The 21,668-nt window shown below is 39.6% G+C and overlaps 1 protein-coding gene and 1 non-coding gene across 13 annotated transcripts in view; one reads left to right on the top strand and one right to left on the bottom strand.

Moving 5' to 3' along the window:
• The window catches only part of DGKI (diacylglycerol kinase iota), a 367,036-nt gene that overhangs the window by 262,056 nt on the left and 83,312 nt on the right, over positions 1–21,668 (top strand). For all 12 annotated transcript variants that reach the window (XM_036230859.1, XM_036230852.1, XM_016122880.2 and 9 more), the window contains one exon: positions 20,189–20,268. In XM_036230859.1, the coding sequence (XP_036086752.1) occupies positions 20,189–20,268 (80 nt within the window). The remainder of the gene's footprint in view (positions 1–20,188; positions 20,269–21,668) is intronic.
• Positions 14,948–15,066, bottom strand: LOC118610929. The gene has a single exon (XR_004954146.1). It is a non-coding gene; the product is annotated as a 5S ribosomal RNA (ribosomal RNA).

The raw sequence follows: 21,668 nt of genomic DNA on the forward strand, positions 1-21,668 counted from the left end.
AGTAATCATTCCATTTTCTTTTGTGTCTTCTAGTAAAGAGACTGCTATGGTGTCAAGATATTTAAACCTACGAAACAAGTAAACACTGAATGCTCACACTATGTGATCTAGCTGCATATCAGCAAATTCCATTTCTGAAGTTTTAATACAGTCTCATAATTGCATCATCTGGTGTCCATCCCTGAATTTTTTAAAAGAAAACCTTTTTATTTTGGAATAAACTGAGATTTACAAGGAAGTTGCTAAGATAATACTGAGTGTTCCTGTATACTCTTCACCCAGGTTTCCCCATCGTTAAACATTTTACATTATCATTGATATTATGTTACCAATGCAACTGATATTGCTTTATCTTACTATTAACTAAATTCTGAATTTTCTATTCCAAAACATCACATTACATTGGGTGGGCATGTCCCCTAAGTCTGATCTGTGACAGTTTCTCAATATTTCTTTTTTTTTTTTCCCTTCTTTTCTATGACCTCGATGATCTTGAGAAATACGGACAGGTGTCTTGTAGGACATCCCCTAATCTGGCTTTCTCTGTTTTAATCAGACCAGAGCTGCGGGTTTGAGGAAGAATACTGCGGACGTGACGTAGGCTTTTTGTCCCATCCTGTCTGGGGTTGGGACACAGTGATAGTAGCCCGATCACTTGGTTAAGTCACTTGGTTAAGATTATATTGGCTAGGTTTCTCTACTGTAGCATTACTATTGTGTTTTCTTTTCCTATGCTCTCCTTTGCGAGTGAGTCGCTAAGTCAAGCCCACTTTCATACTGAGGGAAGGTGGATCACTGGATTTCCCATTGTTTCTTGTTTCCAAACTTGACCTGGACTTAATAAATATGCAAAAATTGTGGAGCCATCTACTCGTCGATGCATCCGTGCTCCCAAAAATGATAGATTTGCATCGATTCTATGTTAGATACCGTGCTATATGCTAGGGCAGTGAAAGATGAAACTAGGAACCGAACCTTACAATATCATTATTCAATACGTATGTATTGGGTGCTTACTCTGAGTAAATAGTGGCGGAAAAAACAATTACGAAAACAGAAACAGTCCCAGATTTGCTGAAGCTTTTTTCTCGCACAATGAGGACTATGCCAGGACTATCAAAACAGTGTGGACCTATTTTCCTAGCATACATCATTTAAATAAACTAAAGCAACGGGTGGAATGTGTAAGCAGAGTGAGAAAAACTAATCTAACCTCTAATTAGTTGCATGACCTTGGGTAATGCATTTATCCTCTTCAGGTTTCGGTTCCTTATCTGCTAAATGCAGTGGTTAAACTAGGTTATTTCCTAAGAATGAAGTATATTATAATAAATCCTTAGCCCTATAGGAATCCCATGGGATTTAAAATTTTTTCTCTTGACATGTTTCCCTGGTAAATTTTTTTAAAACCCCAGCATCACTCGTTATATGATTAGTGCTAGCATTGGAAAATCTTGCAAGTGCATTTTGCTTCGTGAGTTTGCTGGAAACACAGATTTATTTCCAATGATTGCTTCATCTAAAATGGGATCTTTCCCCCTCATTTAACAAGTTGATGGCCGGCCATGCCATTCAGTAGCAGTTAGGCCTGCATTTGGTGGGGGTTGGAGTTCCGATTTGAAATCGGAGTTAAATGATGTCAATCTGTCCCCCCGATGGGCACTGCCCATCCCTTTGCAAGTTTGTTCATGTTGATTCCTTTTTTCACAAGCTGACACTTACCCAGAGCGTCTTTTCCTGTTCTTCTCCATCTTTCGTCTGTATCTTATATTTATTTTTATTAAAAAAGTAATATTAACTAAAATAAGAAGAGTCAACACATTCCTGTGAGCTAGGAAATGTCTTCGTCCTTCGATACATGTTATGCACTATAATTTTATCCCCCAGCGTCTCTGCAGTAATGTGTTATCCCTGTTTTACATACAGAGCAACTGAGACACAGAAAACTTAAGGAAACTGTCCAAAAGCATGGCAATTTGAATAGTTATTTCATCACTATTCCTTCAAAGCAGTAGTTCTTGCTTTTTTGTATAAAATAGCTTTAATAGCACATTTGTTTGTAAATCTTTCACAATCCCATTTCAAACGCTGTTTTGTATTTAAACTGACTTTACCTTAATTTACCATACTCTGGATTGTTTGACCCCCAACAATTTTCTGGTTTCGGACCCCCAAATAAATGATCTGTTCATAAATTCAACAAATATTTGACCACTTACCATATTTCTGGTACTATTTCAAGTGATGGGAGTACTAAGAAGTGGTCACCCTCATCAAGCTTATATTCCAGTGGGAGAGACAGACAAATGGATAAGACAATCTAGCAGGAAGCGCTATAAAGGAAATAAAGCAAAAGAGCGACATAGGTTTCTAGTTTTGACAAAGCGATCAGGGAGGGACTTTCTGAAGAGATGGCCACGTATAAATAGAGACCTAAGGGTAAAGAAGGAGAGCACATGCGGATTTCTGGGGGGAAGCGGGTCCCCAGACAGGGGGGGCAGTGAATGCTGGGGCAAGCATCCTCGGAATGGTTAACGAACAGCAAGGAAGTTCATGTGTCTGGAACCTGGTTGGTTGGGTGGAACAGGGTGGGAAATAATATCGAACTTGTCGGAAAGGGCCAGCACGTGGCAAGGGTTTGTAGGCCGTGGAGAGGGCTTCGGAATTTACTCAGAGTGTAATGAGAAGGTACTGGAATTATATGCAAAGATGTTTAGTAATGTGCCTGCATTTATTCTAAATAGTTCCAGCCGCTGCCTGGAGACTAGGTGGTTGAGTAGCAAAGGTGCCAATAAGGTCACCAGACACAAGGCACATATGATATTCTAAATGAGAGGTGGAGGTGGGTGGCAGGAGTAGCGGAGTTAGGGAGAAACTGTTGGATTCTGGCTCCGTTTTGGAGGTAATGCCAGTAGGATCAGATGATGGATTAGCCGTACTCTGTAAGAGAGAAAGTCATCCAGGGATGCTTCACTCTGAGGTTTTGGGCTCAGCAACTTGGTGAACAGAGGGAGGGAATACTTAGAGGACCCAAAGGAGACCAGAGAAGCACAGAATGAGCTAGAAAAAAGGAGAGCGTGTTCTTTGGAAACCAAGAGAAGAAAAATGTTTCATAAAAGGGGTGACAACTGTGTCAAATGCTCCAGGGATGCACTCTAAAAACTGATATTGGATTTGGGGAGAAGTTGTTACTAGTAACCTCACAAAGTTGTAGAGTGAAAAAGGTGAAGGTGAGCAGAGTGGGTTCACGTGCAAACGGGAGCAACAGAAGTGTTTGCCCCATAGATCGCATCCTCGAGGTTTTAAACCGGAAAGGGGAGGAAGGAAGCGAGGCGATGGCTGAAAAGTGACGTGGGAGCAAGAGAGGACTCCTTTTTCTGATCTGTGAGATAGTGCAGCTGTGCACGCTGATGCGTATGTGCTGTGGAACCAGTCCCCTGGAGAGGGAGTTCGTGGTTCTGGAGAGAGAGGCCCGACTGCGTGCCTCTGAGTGGGTGGGATGGGATCTCATGCACAGCGGGGTTGGGGGCGGGGTCTCCAAGGTACGGAGAGGACAGGCAGAGGGGTGGGTGCAGAGGCAGGTGGGCCGCGGGCTTGGGTACTCAGGAGAAGCAGCAGTTCTAGGGCGATTACTTTATTTACTCATCGACATAAGAAGCAAGCCTGCTAGCTAACGGTGGGGGAAGGGGGGCATCAGTGTCCAGGAAGAGAGGAGAAAGTTTGAAAGTCAATAAAAGAACAAGACTGTGAGTGGCCGTATCTAAAGAACTGCTGAGCAGCACTTTAGATATGAATCACTGAATTCATTAGATTTCATAAGCACATAGCGACGACTCCTGCGTCCCTAGGGTTCTGGACTTATAAACGAGTTCACGCTCTGCCTTCTAAATTCAAAGATTCAGATGCCAGGGGAATATTAGGCTGAAAGATGATCATTTTATTTTTAACATGAATTTCTTTGTTGTCCAATTTTGTTTATGATCCAAAGCCTCGCTTTGTTTACAGAAAAATAAGTGCTTGCAGAGCTGCCCTGTGTTAGACATGGAAATGGGGCTGAAGTATTGATAATGATATCCTATCTTTCTTTATTGTTAAAACCTAGCCTTTGGTACTAAGAAAAATAAATTGCAGGTATATCCTTAAGTCTCTGCCCAAAGAAATAGTTTCCCTTTTAATCGGCTTAATCTGTACACACACACACACACACACACGACCCTTTCTTACTGCATACATACCAGCTTAGTTGTTACCTTCCCAGACGGACGATTTGGGGATGTCAACTCAGTCATGAGGTTTCTCTTTAAAGACCTTCTTCTAAGAGCCTTGTATAAAAGTGTTACTTTTTTATTCGCTTTGTTACTGTGTGAGTGGTGTGGCGTCAGCCACAACAGAATCATATCATGTTTAATACATAATAACACCTAGTTTTTGCATCATGTTTTGTGGTTCATAGAGGCCTTTTATATACACTATCCACATGTATTGTCATAGAAAGACTTAGAAAGACTGCCTCGCCCAGGGTCACAAAGCTATGATGGGATTTTAATAAGAATTGACATCTTCTCTCTCCTAATCTAGTTCCCTTTCTAGGACACAACCCTACTTCTTCATAAAGACTTAGCTGTGAGCTTACAGAAGTGTGTTTTTAAAAAGAATTTGGGATCATAGTTCTTGTTGTTGGTCAGGTTTCCTGAGAAATGGCCTCTGACACGTTTGAGCTTAATGTGTTTATTGGGATGCTCCAGGTGGGTACGGCAGCTGTGAAGAGGGAGGAAAGTAAGATTTGCTAGAGGGAAAGTTGAGCCGTGATGCAGTTGCAACAGAGGACTCCTGCAGGGACATTTTGGATCTTGGGTGGCCATTTAGCGTTGTCCCAGTTGAAGCAAAGAGTGAGTCTTTGATCTAGGACAGGTTGCCCCCTGGGAGAGAGCAAACCTTGAGTGGGGTAGCTTCCCGCCTGGAGAGAGAAGCTGTGAGCTCTGAACAGAGCCAACACTTCTGGCAGCTGAGACAATGAAGCCCTCAGCGCCAACATGGGTCTGGGTCTGGCGCTTCGGTTCCGAAAGCACCAGCTGGTCTTTGTGACTCAGCATCTGATGTTTTAAGGAAGGCCAGGAACGGACCACACACACGCCAAAATCTTTGAGCTCATTCATTCACTTCTTCATGAACAATTATTCCTCAAACACCTACTATATATCAAGCACTATTCTAGGGACTGGGGATTAGACTCTTAGGAACACTAGCCTTTGCGTTTCTCTCCTCGTATCTTTTGGCCTCCCTACTATTCCAAGTTCGGAGGATTGAAACATAAGTTAATTATTTCCTTTAGTTGTGTCAAAATTAGCTAAGTAAAGTAAAACCTAAAATGTTCATGCTGACCTTTTCCTACAAGCTCTTTTTGGCATAATCTATTGTCAAGCCAAATAGTCTCCATTTGGAATTTGTGTGATTAAAATCGGAAACCTAAATGAAAAGCAATCTAGATTTCGGGCTATGTCTAGCCTAACGCTATGTCTAGTCAGAGAGAACTCCAGAGTTTGATCCTCAGTGAGATGGACATTCTATATATTCTTTCAATTTTCCGCGAAGACATTGAACTGAATAGAACCAAGGACAGAAATATGTGCTAGTTGGAAAATAGTCTCTTTGCAGATTGACTTGGAAGCACGATTTTATGAGCTGGTTACATGAGTAAAAATCTTTCACAGTTCATGCTGGCGGAAAGCACCCTTTCTCATCTTTCTCACCTTTTTCATCCTTAGTGTGTTTCCTGAGTCACTGATCGGCTGACACTCTTCTGGAGTCACTGATAAGCAGAATCAGAGGGTCCCCTGCGTTGGCAGATGCTAGGAATGCGTTCGCTTAAAACTGCCCTATTTCACGTCTCTACATGGCAGCCGTCTGTCCATAATTTGTTTACTCTTTTTGCTTCCAGAAAGAGACTTAGGCCCCTTCGGCCAATGCTAGGAAATCTTTTTGTCATTAATTCTCAACATGTATCCAATCAACTCAGAAATTCAGAGCTGCGTGACTGATGTGTTCCCAGCATCTCACTGTTGGTGACCTTACCTATCACCGTGCACTATAATGGACAGTATGATTTTTAAATTGTGTAAGAGATTTGGACCAGTGTCTCTAACCGTCATTCTGAGTATTTAACGAAGCTTTGGGCGCGGTTGTGAATCTATGTTTGGACATGCGATATTTCATTTGATTTTCATATCTATTTGGCTGGCCAGGCTATGCAGCTAAGAGTCCAGTGTCACAGATAAGTGTTTGTTCTCTTTCTCCCAAATACTAGGGCACTGGCAGAAAAACCAGCGGTGGTTCTGCCCTACCTAGGAATTTTACAAGTATTACCTTCCTGATAAATGTACCTGAAAAAAATTATATTGTTTTCCAGTGCTCATTGTCGGGTACATTCTAGAACCTCACGGCCAAAAGCTTCTGTCACACTTAATCCTGGAATGAAGTGCAAGGAATTTGATGAATCACTTTGTCGTGCTAGAATTTTATCGCATACGACATTAAGAATCTTCATTGAAATGGGAACCTTCCATCGAAAATAAAAATTTACATCGTTGCCTGTAAACTTTCATATTAAGTTGGAGAATGATGACATTTACATTTCGTAGAACTGTTTGATTTGGACCTTGGGTTTTTATTATTTATTAGAAGAGAATATTGGGCTTGTGGCCTATACTTTTCTCTGGTTTACCACTGGTAACACATGAACCAAATTCATCAAAAAAGAAAACTCATGCAATGTTAAGCGTTTTAGCCACGATTGGGTCGTGATCTCCGTCCAACTCCTTTTATCTTTGTCCAGAGGTTGCTTTAACTCTTTTCCCCCTTGATTTTTCTTTCTCACATCTGCTTTTCTGTTTATCATGTCCTGTGTGCTTGTAATTGAAAAGAAAAACAGAAAAGGCTCTTACTAATTCTTCGTTCCCGAAGCGTTGTAGTCTAGGCTTTGGATGGATGTCTGGGGAGTTACAGCTTCCTCTTTCCTCCTCCTGCCTCCCTCTGCTCTTGGTCCTCCGTGCTTGAGATCAGTCTTTCCCCGATTCTGCCCGTGACGACATTCTAACTCTCTAACACAGGACCCCTTTCAGAGAGGTGGTATACAATGTTTTTGAGGTATTAATAGGTGGTCTTTGTCATCCATCATTATAAGGACCACGTATTTTCTATTTATAATCCATCTTTCCGTGCGCTCGCGCGCGCTCTCTCTCTCTCTCTCTCTCTCTCTCTTTCCCTCTCTCTCCTGCCTTCTTTGTTTTCCTGCATTCTCTCTATCTCAGGCCGTGGCCACTGTAAACAACTTTGAGTCACCTCTGTTCCTTTTCCTTCTCGCCATCCAACTGACCGCGGTGTCGATTCTTTGACTTGATCATGTCTCTCCTATGTTTCTCCCTTCTTAATTTCCTGCCACGTCTTTATTCCAGACTTCACCCATTGCTCATCTCATTTGCTGCTACGGCTTCCTAACTGCCTTCCTGCCACCCGCTCGCCTTGTCTCCCGTTTACTTGTCTTCCACGTCTCTGTCGATGATTTTTCTAAATTGTTGTCAAGGGAAAATTGCACTGGAAATGAGACGGACAAGGAAGACTTTATGTGGACTATTGCAATAGAAAAGAGAAGGTGAACTCAGCTCTGCTGTAACAGCAGGCAGGAGAATTTTTAAGCACTGGAGTGAGTTAGTAGAAAAGTGTAGCGGAGGACATTACGGGGGAGGAGAGTCAGTCAGTGTGAGTGATCAGGCTATCTGTGTTTGCTTATTGTCGCTTACCAGTGACAAGTAGTTAGCCTCTTATCCAATTTAGAGACACTATTGTCCTTGAATGATTACATTTCATTAAAAAAAAAATTTTTTTTTAATTTATTATGGTGACATTAACAAAATCTACTTAGTTTCAAAGGTACAATTCAACAGTAAGTCATATATATATATATATTGCACTGTGTTTACTGCCTGCCATAGTTAGACTTCTTTCTGTCACCACATTTTTGACCCCTTTTACCCGATCTGCCTCCCTCCTTCCCCCTTCCCCCTACCCTCTGGTAACCTGTAGTCTATAGTCCATGTCCATGAGTCTCTGTTTGTCATGTTTGTTTGTTGCTTTTAGATTTATATCCCACATATAAGCGATATCATGTGATTTTCAACTTTTTCTGTCTAGCTTATTTTGCCTAGCATAATTGTCTCAAGATCTATCCATGTTGTCACAGATGGTGGTATTTCATCTCTTCTCATGGCTGACTAATATTCCATTGTAGATATGTGCTACAGCTTCTCTATCCAGTCATCGATTGTAGGACACTTCAGTTGCTTCTATGTCTTGGCCACTGTGAATAATGCTGCTATGAGCGTCAGTTCATATATCTTTTCAGATTAATGTTTTCAATTCTTTTAGGTAAATACCCAGTGGAGGGATTGCCAAATCATATGATAGATCAATTCTTAGTTTTTTTGAGAAAACTTCATACTGTTTTCCATAGTGGTTGTACCAATTTGCAGTCCCATCAGCAGTGTATGAGAGTTCCTATTTCTCCACATCCTCTCCAACATTTGTTATTACTTGTTCTGTTGATTACAGCTATTCTAACAGGTGAGAGATGGTATCTCATTGTGGTTTTGATTTGCATTTCCCTAATAGCTAGCGACGTTGAGCATCCTTTCATATGTTTGTTGGCCATTTGTAGGTCTTCATGGGAGAAGTGTCTGTTCAGGTCCTCTGCTCATTTTTTAAAATTGGATTGTTTGTTTTTTTGTTGTTGTTATTTAATTGTATGAGTTCTTTGTATTTTGGATATTAGGCCCTTATCGGAGGCATTGCTTACAAATATATTTTCCCATTTAGATGGTTGTCTCCTTACTTTGTTGACGATTTCTTTTGCTGAGCAGAAGCTTTTTAGTTTGTTGTAGTCCCATTCATTTATTTTTGCTTTTACTTGCTTTGCCTTTGAGGTCAAATTCATAAAATCCTCTTTAAGTCCAAAGGGATGGCTCCCAGTTCTTTGAGGAAGATTTGCCAGGTGGTGTCTAAAACTGGAAAGAGGCTGGGAGATTTACTTCTCAAAGAGAGCAGAGAAAGATTTTACAATGAAAGTCTTCTAAAATAAATTCTCTAAAAAAGGGGAGACAGGTCTATAGTCAGGAAAAAACCTATCCGAAGTTTTAGTCAAGCAGAGCAGAACATTAAGGCTTTCTTGGTTAACAAAACCCTTTAGCTTCTCAGCTCCTTAGCATAAAAAAACACACAAACAAACAACAACAACAAAAACAAGCCTCTGACCTTGGCCTCACCCCCTTTTACCATGTACCTACCTATCTTCCTAAACCTTTGTGTCTTTCCATGCTTTGGTTTCTTGGAGTTTAAGGATGCTCTAAGACTTAGGGAGTTCCCTTTTTCTGAAAAACTCTTGTCTCTCTTAACTACCTTATTTTCTTCACTTGGGAAATAATTCCTCTTGGAAATACGCCTGTCCTGGGAAATGAACAGTTCCTTTGGGTCCTAAACACACTTGGTTCTTGTCTGTCAGAACTCCTACCACAAGGCATATAATCAGTAGACGATTTTATGTCACGCCCTCTTCCCGGTCTGTGGTACCTTGAAGGCAGGTACTGTGTCTTACTCTGTATTGTATGCCCGGCTCCTAGCACTAGAGTTGTCCCTGGCATGAGAAAAATCCTTAAAACCTGTGTGCTGAATGATTGAGTGAATGACTTGTAGACCTGAAAAATATTTTGGCACAGTTCCTTGTGTATATGATACATGTTTGCAAAAATTAAGTGAAAATGAAGACCAGAAGTTGTTTTTCAAGGTTATAAATGGCAAAGCATTTAAGAAGACTAAAAAAAAAAGTGACTTGCACGTCCCTTGGGTTGCCTTCTCAGGCAGTATATTTTCAAGATAAAAAGGTAAATTTGACCTGTAGTTTGAAACTCAGATTTTTCAAGAAGAAACTGCTAGTTTCTAGGAAGCACGCCTTCAAAATATTATCCTCACATACAGTGCAATGAACACTGCCCAGATACTTTTATCTTATGGGTGACGTTTTGAATTAACTATGGAAGAGACTAGTTTTAGCTGAAGCTATGGGAGTTCAAACTCTGGGATTATTTTTGATCATAAGAACTGGGGGTTGTGGAACCTTTGACAGACGCCAGGGATGGCATGATGAGGTATACAGTTCCTAGGGTGTTATGTTTCCTTTTGAATGCCGACATGCCTGCCAATTTCCCCTGTGGGTTCCAGGTGAACAGTGGGCAGTCCGTGGTGACAGGTTGCTATAAAACGGATCTATGACACAAACGGGCAAACAACTGGACTGAAATATCACCAACTCATTCTGTTTCATTACTGTCAGCTATCAAGTTAGAATGTCAGTTCTCTGAGACTCTGACACAGTCAGAACTAATGAAGTAAAATGAAAAAATTCCACTTTCCCCTGCAATTCTCCTTCAAGGCTTTCCTCCCCCCCCCCCTTATTTTTACTTCTAGTCCCATATTTGCATCATCTTGTTGACTTCCTGAAGAGTGTTAGCACAATGGATAAGAAAGTAGGTAACAGTTAGTTTCCTATATGTCAATATTGTCTGATGAAGTATCTGTCGATAGGAAATTCGAAACGATTTCTTTTTTCTTTTCTCTTTTTAATTTTTAAATTAATAAACTTTATTTTTTAGAGAATTTTAAGCTTTACAGAAAAATGAGGTGGAAAGTACAGAAAGTTCCCCATGTCCCCTCAAATCACCCCCCCCACCCAATCTTGAGCACAAGTAGTTTACCTTATTTTTAACATCTTGCATTATTGTGATATATCTGTTACAAGTAATGAGTCTAATCTAATACATGTTATTGACTAAAGTCTATACTTTACATTCAGATTCACTCTTGCGATCTATAGTTTTGTAGATTTTCACAGGTATAGGGCATTTATCCACTATGGCAGTATCATAGAGAATAGTTTCACTGCCTCAAGTATCCCCTATGCTGTACCTCCCTCCTCGGTAACCCCTGGCAACAACCGATCTTTCTACTGTCTCCACAATTGTATCGTTTCCGGAATTCCATACAGTTGGAATCAAGCAGTGGGTGGCCATATCAGACTGGCTTCTCTCATTTAGCAGTATGCATTTCATGTTCCTCCATTGTCTTGAAAACTCGTTTCTCTTTGTTGCCGATGAATGCTCCATTATTTCGGTATGATGGTCAGTTTATTTATTCACCTATTGAAGGGCATCTTGGTTGCTTCCAAGTTTTAGCAATTATGAATAAACTTGCTATAAATATTCATGTACAACTTTTTTGTCAGGACATATATTTAAACTAATTTGTGTAACTACTAAGACGTGCAATTGCTGGATCATGTGCTAAGAGCTTGTTCGGTTTGGGAAGAAATTCATGAGCTATCTTTCAGCGTGGCCGAACCATTTTGCATTCTCGCCAGCAGTGAATGAGAGTTTCTGTCGCTTCACATTTTCGCCAGCTTTTGATGTGTCAGTTTTTTTTTTTTTTAATTTTAGCTATTCTAGTAGATGTGCAACGGTATGCTGTTTTAATTTGCAATTCCCTAATGACACATGATGATGAGCGCATCTTTCCTGTGCTTATTTGCCAGCTATATATCTTCTTCAGTGAGGTGTCCAGATCTTTCCCCCACTTTTAAATTGACTTTTATTTTTTAGTTTTATGATTTCTTTGTATATTTTGAATACCATTCTTTAATCGGATATGTGTTTTCCAAAGCTTCCCCCCCGCCCCCGCTAGACTGTCTTCTTTTTTTTATTTTCTTAACAGTGTCTTTCACAGACCAGAAGTTTAATTTAATGCAGTCTAATTTATCAATTTTTTGTTTCATGGGTGATGCTTTTGGTGTTGTATCTAAAATGTCATTGCCAAACCCAAGCTTACCTAACTTTTCTCCCATGTTATTTTCTAGGGAACAGTTGTCCCCCTCCCCCAAACTATTTGTTTCTTAAGATTGCATATAGGTTGATGCAAAGAAAATGGATACTTGATATAAACTGAATTGATTATGTTAATAAATCTAAAATTGATGCTCAAGGAAATGTCAAGTTTAGAAAAAGAATCTCTGAATAGTATTAACATAAAATGCCTTCATTCTAAAATCGTCTGTATTTTTGATGGTTTACCGTATTGTGCCAAATGCTTTCCTATTTAATGAATGGTGACCTCTATGATTATCCTTATTGTTCTTTTCAGAAAGTGACAGCCTTTTTCTTTAGCCTCATTGGAGCCTCTGCAATGCTAATACTTTCATGTATATATTTAGAGCTTAAAACCCAATCTTTGCAGATCCTTGCACTTGTGAGAAGCTTTTCTTTAAGGTCTCCTGCCTTCTTTTAATAATCCCACGGAAGATAGTTTTGTTTATGATTTGAATAGGTAAGTAGCCCCAGTTAGCTGTACTTCTGTTTTAACTGGAATTACACTGTAATTGCTCATGTGTCAGATAATTAAATCTTTATTATTATTATTTTTTAATATCGAGTTTTCGGCCCATTTTTCCATAGTAACACCTTGGCTGAGCACATGGCAGCATCTCACAGGGAATGAATTAGCTGCTGAGAGTTTTCTTTCTTTTTATAAATCCCATTAACAGTTTCGTATGGGTTTAGTGTCAAAAGTGGCTCGCTCTCGATTTGGCCCCGAGAGCTTTTGCGTGCGTCGTAAAGCAGCCAGCTGCGAGTCCTCTCATCTCCTCGGAGGTTGGGCGGATTCTTTTATTTACCTTCTTTGGTTTTAGCCCCAGCCTCTTGAGACGTTAGTACAACATATTATCTGCTATCAACGCAATTGCTGAAATTGTTTTGAGGCTTTATGAATGGCCAGTATATGTTGATAATAGAATTAGGAAAAATCGATCAATTTACTAAGGCTTAGAGAGGTGAATCTAAGATGGATTTGCAGATATTATGTGCTTTACCAGCCTTGACTTATTTAATCTTTACGATAACTCGGACAGGTAGGTACTTTTGAAAGCAAAATTCAGCTAAGTGAATTTGAAGCTCTAATTGGCTTTATTTCACAATTCATGAATTGAGCAGCATTCCGGGTAGCAAATAGAGAGGAATTCGGAAGAGCCTCTCAGAATGGAAGGCTTTTACAGTCAGAAAGAGGCCACGGCAAGGAAGTTGCTCTCCAAGGGCAAACCATTTCAGACAAGGTCACCTTCCTTTTGTCAAAGGCAGGGATCTACCCGGCACTTTACCTCACTAATGTCGACCAGGTGATTTCCGATCGACTGGTTAACGGTTACATTCCTGGGAGAGACAGGAACTGTGATTGGGTTAGGTATTCAGCCTTGGTTTCGCTGGCCTGGGGCTTAGCACAAGCGAGTCCAGTTCGGGCCTGCCGTTTGTTTTGTTTTACTGGTACCATGACTATTCTCTTGACAGAGAATCTTCACATACTGTATTGCAAAAGAATCAAGGGCAAGACAAGCTCATCGAGTAATCAAAATGATCAAACATTTCTGTAATTATAATTTTCCTGAATGTGGATGTTTACCAAGGATAATTCAACGTTAAAATGAATGGTACAAGCATACCTATTATAGCAAAACTACCAAATTAATGTGAAACTTTAACCGTATTTGAAACTAATGTTTAGTAAACACTCTATCATAAAATCCATGGGAAACACTTTTGAATATTTTGTACATCTGAAGTAATGAACTTTTTCTGCCTCAAGTGAGAGTATGGGTTTTAATGTTCAGTTTATGTTAACTGTCAATCAGCTCTTCAGTTCAGTATTGGAACTTCTAATGCCAGGATTTTAATAGCAAAACAAGACCTGTGATTTTTCCAAACAAGTCTGATTAAAATCCGATGTACTCTTGTTGTCTCTACTATCCCCAAAATGATTAGCGTCCTGCTCACAATTTTGTAGTTGTGTCTCTTTGTAAAATAAGCAGCAATTTAATTCTTTGACCCTTAAATTAAAGACAAGGTTATAGTAAGACTGTCAACAGTTTTGATAAGCTTGATTCACAGTCTATAAAACCCTTGAAGCAGGCCCGTTGGAGAGGGAGGGGCGTGAGAGGTCTCTAAATGTGATCCTGCCCCTGTCAAGTATGTTCATGAAAATATATTCAACTTTACAAGTAGCTTCTGAGTCCCAGGCCTGGAATTGTTTACCACAGCTTTACTTCCTGCTGATCAAAGCTTTGTCCTGTTTCTCGTTTCTCTTTAACTAAAGAACTTGTGATTCTGTCCTCGTTCCTTGGTCAGCCTGCTGCCGATTTCTGGTTTCACTTCTGTGAGCTCAGTGCTGAAAGCGAGGAGAGACGCCATCCTCTGTGGGCCCCAAGATTGATGGGCAGTAGAAATAGCTCAGAACAGGAGCTCTTGAGTGAAAGAAGCCTAGGATGAAGTCTAAGTGTTCCGTTTAGTAGTTGTGACATTTACGTTTAGGGCGTGTTACTTAATCTTTTTGACTCGGTGCCGTCATTTTAAAAGCAGGGATAGTGACATCCACATCACAGGATTGTGGCAAAGATGAAATAACACAGTAAAGCGTATGTTAATGTAAGTCACCCTCTTCTCTTTTTTCTCCTTCTCAGCTTCCTTCTCTTATCCCCTCCTCCTTCTGTTCTTTCTGTTCCTCCTCTTCCTCTTTCTCCTTCTCCTTCTTCAGATCATATGATCCTTATTATCATTTTCCTGTGCAACCAGATTTATTCCACCCACGTGTAAATTTGTCACATTATGTCATGGGTAGACAGTAGAAATTCTTGTAAAATGGCTCAGGGTTGTGTATCTTTATTTTATTTTATTTTATTTTATTTTATTTTATTTTATTTTATTTTATTTTATTTTATTTTATTTTATTTATTAGAAGGCAACCCCTGGTTGACCTCACAGATTGCAAGGACTTTGTCAGCTTACAATCCCTTATATTTTATTTTTTATACCTACAGCACCTGGTGTTCCTAGGTGGTCTCCCATCCAAGTACTAACCAGGCCCAACCCTGCTTAGCTTCCGAGATCGGACGGGATCGGGCTTGTTCAGGGTAGCATGACCCTAGACAGGCTTGTGTATCTTTAAATACAACCTGGATTGGATCACGGTCCCAGAGCATGTGTATAGACAGCGTCCGTTTGGTTCTGGCATAGCTGGTTCTTCCGGAGGTGGAGGTCTGATTCACTAATGTAAGAACACGGATGGTTCTGGCCACCTGCTTCTCCTGTCGTCACCGCTCCTCTGAACGACCAGGCTCAGGCTCGGAGCAGCCGAGCGAGGACGAGCACTCTTAGTTCAGTACGGCAGGAAGCAGTTTTGCATCTGGGAACTTACGAAGTTCGTGTTGTCCTTTATCTCAGATTCCCTTATGCTGCGGAATCCGTTGAGCTCAACGCAATTCGGGCACACCCCTATTGTCATCCCAGAAGACAGTCTGCTCCAGAGGACTCTGAGAGGGGTGGTCACTCCTGAGTTGGTCCACGAAGTTGGTCTTTTGTTCTTTTTTAGCTAAATAATTAATCGACTTGAGGATATTATTTGATTGTCTTTCGCTTCATATCTCCAGTTATTTGTAAACATTATTTGACTTTTCTTAAAACTTTAGGCATTTTCCATTTAATAGCTTTTTAAAACTTTTGTTTTTCAAGTTTTGGGCAATTCAATCTCATTTATATGATACCTGAGCTTGGTCATTTCCTTGGCTTTATTTATGATTTCTGGTGAAATATGTATTTTAGAAACCATATTTTACATATTTTAGTGCATACATACTTTAGAAGATTTTTTTGCAAATAAAAGAGTTCATTTGTGGCTTGGTTGCTAGATTTTGCATTTGTAGAAGATGAATAGTGTTAATTTATGCACTATTTGGCATATATTTGCATAATGAGTTCAACTAGTCCTAACTTCAAGTATAAAAGACAAAATTAATTAGTATGACCCGTTGGCATTTTTATTTCACACATAAAATCCAGAGCAAGCACGTGTGAAATATATAATGGATTTTTGACCAATTAATTTAATCACATTCTGGATTACGAGGCATTTAAACAAACAGAAACAGGGAAAGGTGCTTAGTGGCAGCCAGGGCGAAGGCTGAGAGAAAGCCAGGGCAGGGCTGATGTTTGGGCTGGGATGAGGTAATTGGTAGTATAATCTTCTTAGGGCTGAAGATCGCCAGTTAACACCACAATTTCTTTCTATTCCTGTACCTAAATTCGTCAAAGCTTTATCATTGTCTTAGTCGGCTAGTGTTGCCATAACAAAATACCATAGCCTGGGTGGCTTCAACAGCAAAAATTTATTTTCTCACAGTTCTGGAGGCTGGAAGTGCATGATCAAGATACTGGCCGATTTCGTTTCTGGTGACAGTTCTCTTGTCGGCTTGTAGACAGCTGGCTTCATGTTGTGTTCTCACATGGTGGAAGGAAGGAGAGAGAGAAATAGTTCCCTCTGCAGTGTCTCTTCTCATAAGGGCACTAATCTCCCCGTGAGGACCCCACCCTCATGACCTTATGTAACCCTGATTACCTTCTGGAGGCCACATCTTAAAACACCATCACTTTGGGGGTTAGAGATTCACCTTGTGAATTTTGGGGACACACAAACATTCAGTCTGTGACCATCATGTAGCCCAAATTCCAAACTTGTTAAAACTCAAATGCTCCTTAGAGGATTAAACCTTTCTTTAATCAATTATTAGTCATGTATACCCATGTACCAAGAAGGATCTGAGAGTATTTTTTTTATATAAAGAGGGACAGAGAAGTGAAGAAGAAAGCTAGGATAAGAAAGGTAGGATACAGAATAAGGGAAATGAATTTTTTCTCAATCAGCCAACAAATACAAGTTCAAGGAAGAGCTGAAAGGAGTCTGGATCACTGTCTGACTTTAGTTTGCCTGAGTGTGCACATGAGCCCATCCTAACAGGTGTAGTAGGCAAGGTAATGATTGGATTTTGGGAAGCATTTGGCAGGGTGTTAGGGTGCGTCCTAGCTAAAAAATGGAAATCTTGTTAGAGAGAATGGACTTCTTTGAGCTTTTCTGCTTCGCTATGACCTAACTCTTGCTCTCAAGAACAGGTCAAGGCAGGCCACATCTGGAGGTGATGTTGTTATGTAAACATAAGAAATTGGTTCAGACTCACCTGGGCATTCTATCCTCCTGTTGTTGTAAAACCGCTCCTTGAGGATTGTGAGAATCTAACATATGTCTCTGTTGAGTCTCAGTGTTCAGTGTGGATTGTCTGATAGCCCAATGTGTCTGTCATCTAGGATCTTCCAGCCCCATCCCCTTGGGGGTTTCCTTTGCTTCCTTTCTTTGTTTGCCCCCATCTGTTACATCCCACACACTTCTCGTTCTTGTTGCAAACTCAGCCTTTGTTGGGGCAAGTACCGCAGGGGTGTCTTGATAGAGGGTGTGTTCTTTACTTAATCCTTGGGTGTATTTGATCATTTGGATTATGAGTAAAAGGCTTAGACTTCTCAAGGCATTGGTTCATTGCCTCCCTGACTGTAGAGCTGTCTTTGAGAAGTTTAAAACTATCTAATCTCTGATCTTTTGTGTGTCATTTAGTTTTTCCTCTCTGGAAACTTGTAAACTCATGTCTTTGTCTCTAATATTCTTAAATTTCAAAATAAAATGTCTTCCTAATGTTCTGTTGTTATTGTGCTGGCCACTTGTTGGGCCATTTCAATTTGGGAATGGATATTCTTCAGTTCGAAGAAATGTTTCTGTTTGTTTGTTTGCTTCTGGTATTTACACCTCTCTGTTTTCACTGGTTTTTGGAATTCCTATTATTTAAGTTTTAGATCACCTGGACTAGTTTTTTTTTTTTTTTTTTACTTTTTTAGGTTTTCTCTCCAATTTTATGCCCTTAAAAATTTTTTTTTCTCTACTTTTATGGAGTTTTCCTCAAATTTATCTTCTAACCTTTCTATTTAACTCTATTTATTTTATCAATTTTTTTCCAAGGATTTTTTTTGTCCTCAGAATGATACTTCTTCTATTTCTTCTTCATTATTTTTATCTTTTAAAAGTATAACCATGTTAATATTTAATATATTCTAACATGCGCTCTCATCTTAGTTATAGCCATATTCTGTTGCCACAACCTTCGACTTACTTTCTAGACCAAAACTCCAGTTTTTCCTCATCAGTCCTCAAGTATTAGGAGTCCTTATTCTACTGTTACCTCAGTGGATCATCTTATTTGGATCTATTTAGTACTTTAGCTAAGAATGATTGCTTTAATCAGTGCTTTTAGGGGTCTCCTTATTGAGTTTCCCTTCTATTTCTTTCAAAGATGCATGATTACCAAACTGAAGACATTTTCGATGTTTCTATTTGTATTCAAAAAGAAAGGCAGAAGTATTTTTTCAGATTAATATTCTTCAGACACGTGACACTTGTAGGGTTCCTCACTCTTTTGCTTAGTGGCTCTCTTGCTTAGCTTCTGGAAAGATGAACGAAGGCTAGCTTCAACCCAATGCATGGCCTCTACTCCCACCCCAAACCCTTTCTTCCTTGCCTACTCTGGAGAGTTAACTTAGCCCTTAAAGACACACTTTCTGTTCCACACATGAACAGGCCCTAAGCCTGTCTTCACTCCTCTCTTTACAAACTTTTATTGAATATCTACCATTTCTCTACCAGACAGTGGGGTTGTAAAGAGAAACAAGTCTTACATCTGGTGTGAGAGAGTCCATACTCATTCACAGGCTTACATAGTTCCACAGGATAATGGATGCTTTCAAGCTTCATGTATGCAGGATTTTGAGAACCTGAAGGAATAGGGTAGTGGTATTGATCTCTCTGGCGGAAACCAATCTAAGAGGTAATATTAAAAAAACAAACAAACAAACAAACAAAAAAACCTCTATTTATTTTTCTCTAGACCACTCTTGTTTCTCTAACTAAAAGAGCCAGTGGGGGTCCATATCCTGCGAAAGGCCTGAAATCTGCCTTTCGGGCAAGAATTAGTCTCTCTCTCCTATAGTTTTCAAATGTCTAAGTTCATACATTTAATATAGTCTATGTTATATTTGTTATTATTTTTTGGCTATATGTATGCCTTCTCTACTACTCTGTGAGTTCCTCAGGATTTTTCCATCTATTTTAAATGTCTTTTATTCTTTGTATTATTAATTTTTAAAGCCTTAGCACTTGGCATTTTCAGACCCATTTATTGATGATTAGGCTTTAAAAATAAATTCAGTGAATGAAAGAAAAATTTTAAAAGATCTTCAGTGAACACCACCATGGATATCATCTGCTTGCCGGTCTCTCTTTGGTTAATTCGAGATTGATTTTTTTGTTGTTAAATCATGGATTTAATAGTGTAATCATACTTTCAAAATCAGAAATATATGCATACATTTTTTGAAGTTTTGGGAAGGACACAAATTTTTGGTATTTCAGGAACTTTATGGTTGTGTCTGAAAAAGGAGACTCCATCCGCTAAAGCCACTGTGTGACATTTGCCACCACCTAAATAGGGTATTTAAGGCACTTAACCGCTTTTTAAAAATCGTTACCTGCAATCCTGCCTGCTACCACATTTACACTGTCCGTCTTTAAAATCAGTTGGATTTTTAAGCTGTGAACCTTCTAGAAGCTTTTTAAACAAACAAACAAACAAACAAACAAACAAAAACATTTATTTTTATTTAGTTCTGCTGTTGGCCACCAGGTCGTGACACTGCCTTGAGTAGTTGAGTTTCTCAAACAGGAAACTGTTGCAAACTGACAGAGAGAGTAAGCCCCATGCATTCAGGACAGAAAGGGGTAGGTGTGCAGAAGTAAGATTTTTCAAATTCCTCTCTGGTACATTGCCTATTACGAATCCAGGTGTAAATCATCAGCTGGCTGTGAGCAGCCTCCTGGTCCTGCCGATCCACTGTTTCCATGATGTTACAGATGTTACACTTCATATAAGGGCCACTGAGACAAGGTGAAACGAAAGCTGGCCAGGCGGCAAAGGGCACCATGGGAAATGCAAGGGAAGATTATGACAGCTGCGGAAACAAAGAGATGGAGATCATAAGGGAGGCGCAGGGAGAATTTCAGATATCGATAGATCCCAAACTAGTGATATCGATGAGACTCTTTAACTATCAGAAACGTATTTATGCCAGTCTAGAAAAATCAAATGTGTTATTCTAGACTTTTCTCTTTCCTGCCCCCGTAGCCATCCCTCTGGGCATCCTCGTGGTACGTGGAGACTGTGATCTGGAGACTTGCCGCATGTACATAGATCGCCTGCAGGAGGTGAGTTCCTACGGCCAGTGTTTTCTTCTGCTCTGTTTTCCATTTTTGTAGACGATTACCAGCTATATATATGTATATACACATACAATATATACATATATATACACACACATTTTTTTCCCTTCTGAAATGATGCAGTTGGGGAGGAAACAGAAATGTGGCGGCCTTGGCTGTTGAGCATACACTACTCTCTGTCTTCTCCCACCCCGACTGGTGTCCCTGCTCAGGTGGCTGACACGGGAAAGGATAGATTGGGTTAACTACGGTGCGATGTTGTTCTAGTTTGATCCATAACTATAGCTGGGAACGTCTTGTCTTTTTGCCAGACTTCCTACCTGTATTTTTTGAGCTGTACTGAATTTCAAAGAGCACTGATAAATAATGAAAGAAAACAGAGGTTTGGGATTATTTAATGTTTTGTATCTAGCACAGACTTCTGTCAGAGACAGCTTGATTTTTTAAAAAACATGTATAACTTAGATAGGGAAGAAAAACCTTCTATATTTCATAGGACTTTGTGTCAGAACGCACGCAAAAAAATCATCTATTTTTTTTTTCTCAATTTGGTCTTATTATGAAGAAAGAGAAGGAAAGGAGTATTTATGACATAACCATGAATTCGAACTGCACCAGCAAATCCAGGAGACCCAAACCCAGCATTGCAGTGGTCACTGGTTTCTTTTTGCAAAATGTTGAGGGGTGAATATTCACTGTCTTCATTTTACAAATGGCAAAGAGTATAAATAGCCACTTTTTTTTTTTTATCATTGTTGCTTGATGAAAGATGTACATTAGAGTCATTTTTTTGGATGTGGTCTAGACACATTTTTTTAAAGCTATTGAGAGATGGATAACTCTCTTTCGGATGACACATTATACATAAGGAAATGTCACAAATAAAGAAGATGTATAGTCTTTAAAATCTTTTCAAGTTGTAGCCACTTAGTGGCTTTGAACATCAGACTTCATTTCTCTCGGTGGAAATAAATTCAGGTAGGAGGCACAAAGTAACATGGAAAATTATTAATTTTTCTCTTCAGGATCGTTAAGGATGGGGGATGGAATTATGAATGCAAAATATTTTCAGATAAATGCCAAATTTTGAATACCACTATGGGTGAGAGAAGAAAAGTCAACAAGTTTTATACTTGTGGCTTCATTTGGCTATTTTTAGCAAGGATAACTTTGACATGTTAAAATGTGAGAAATTTTCAGCACGTGACTCGGGTCCAAGTCAATATTCCTAGAACACATTATCTCACTTTTCAAAAATCAAGTTGTATTTTATTGTGGAAACTTACTTCAAAATCTGAAATAAAAAATTAATCATAATTGCTATCAAACCTTTTCTTTTCCTTAACATTTGGGCAACTTTAGGTTTCGCAGTAGCAAAGTACATA

The sequence above is a fragment of the Rousettus aegyptiacus genome, unplaced genomic scaffold (genome assembly GCF_014176215.1).
Source record: "Rousettus aegyptiacus isolate mRouAeg1 unplaced genomic scaffold, mRouAeg1.p scaffold_m13_p_13, whole genome shotgun sequence".
Classification (NCBI taxonomy): domain Eukaryota; kingdom Metazoa; phylum Chordata; class Mammalia; order Chiroptera; family Pteropodidae; genus Rousettus; species Rousettus aegyptiacus.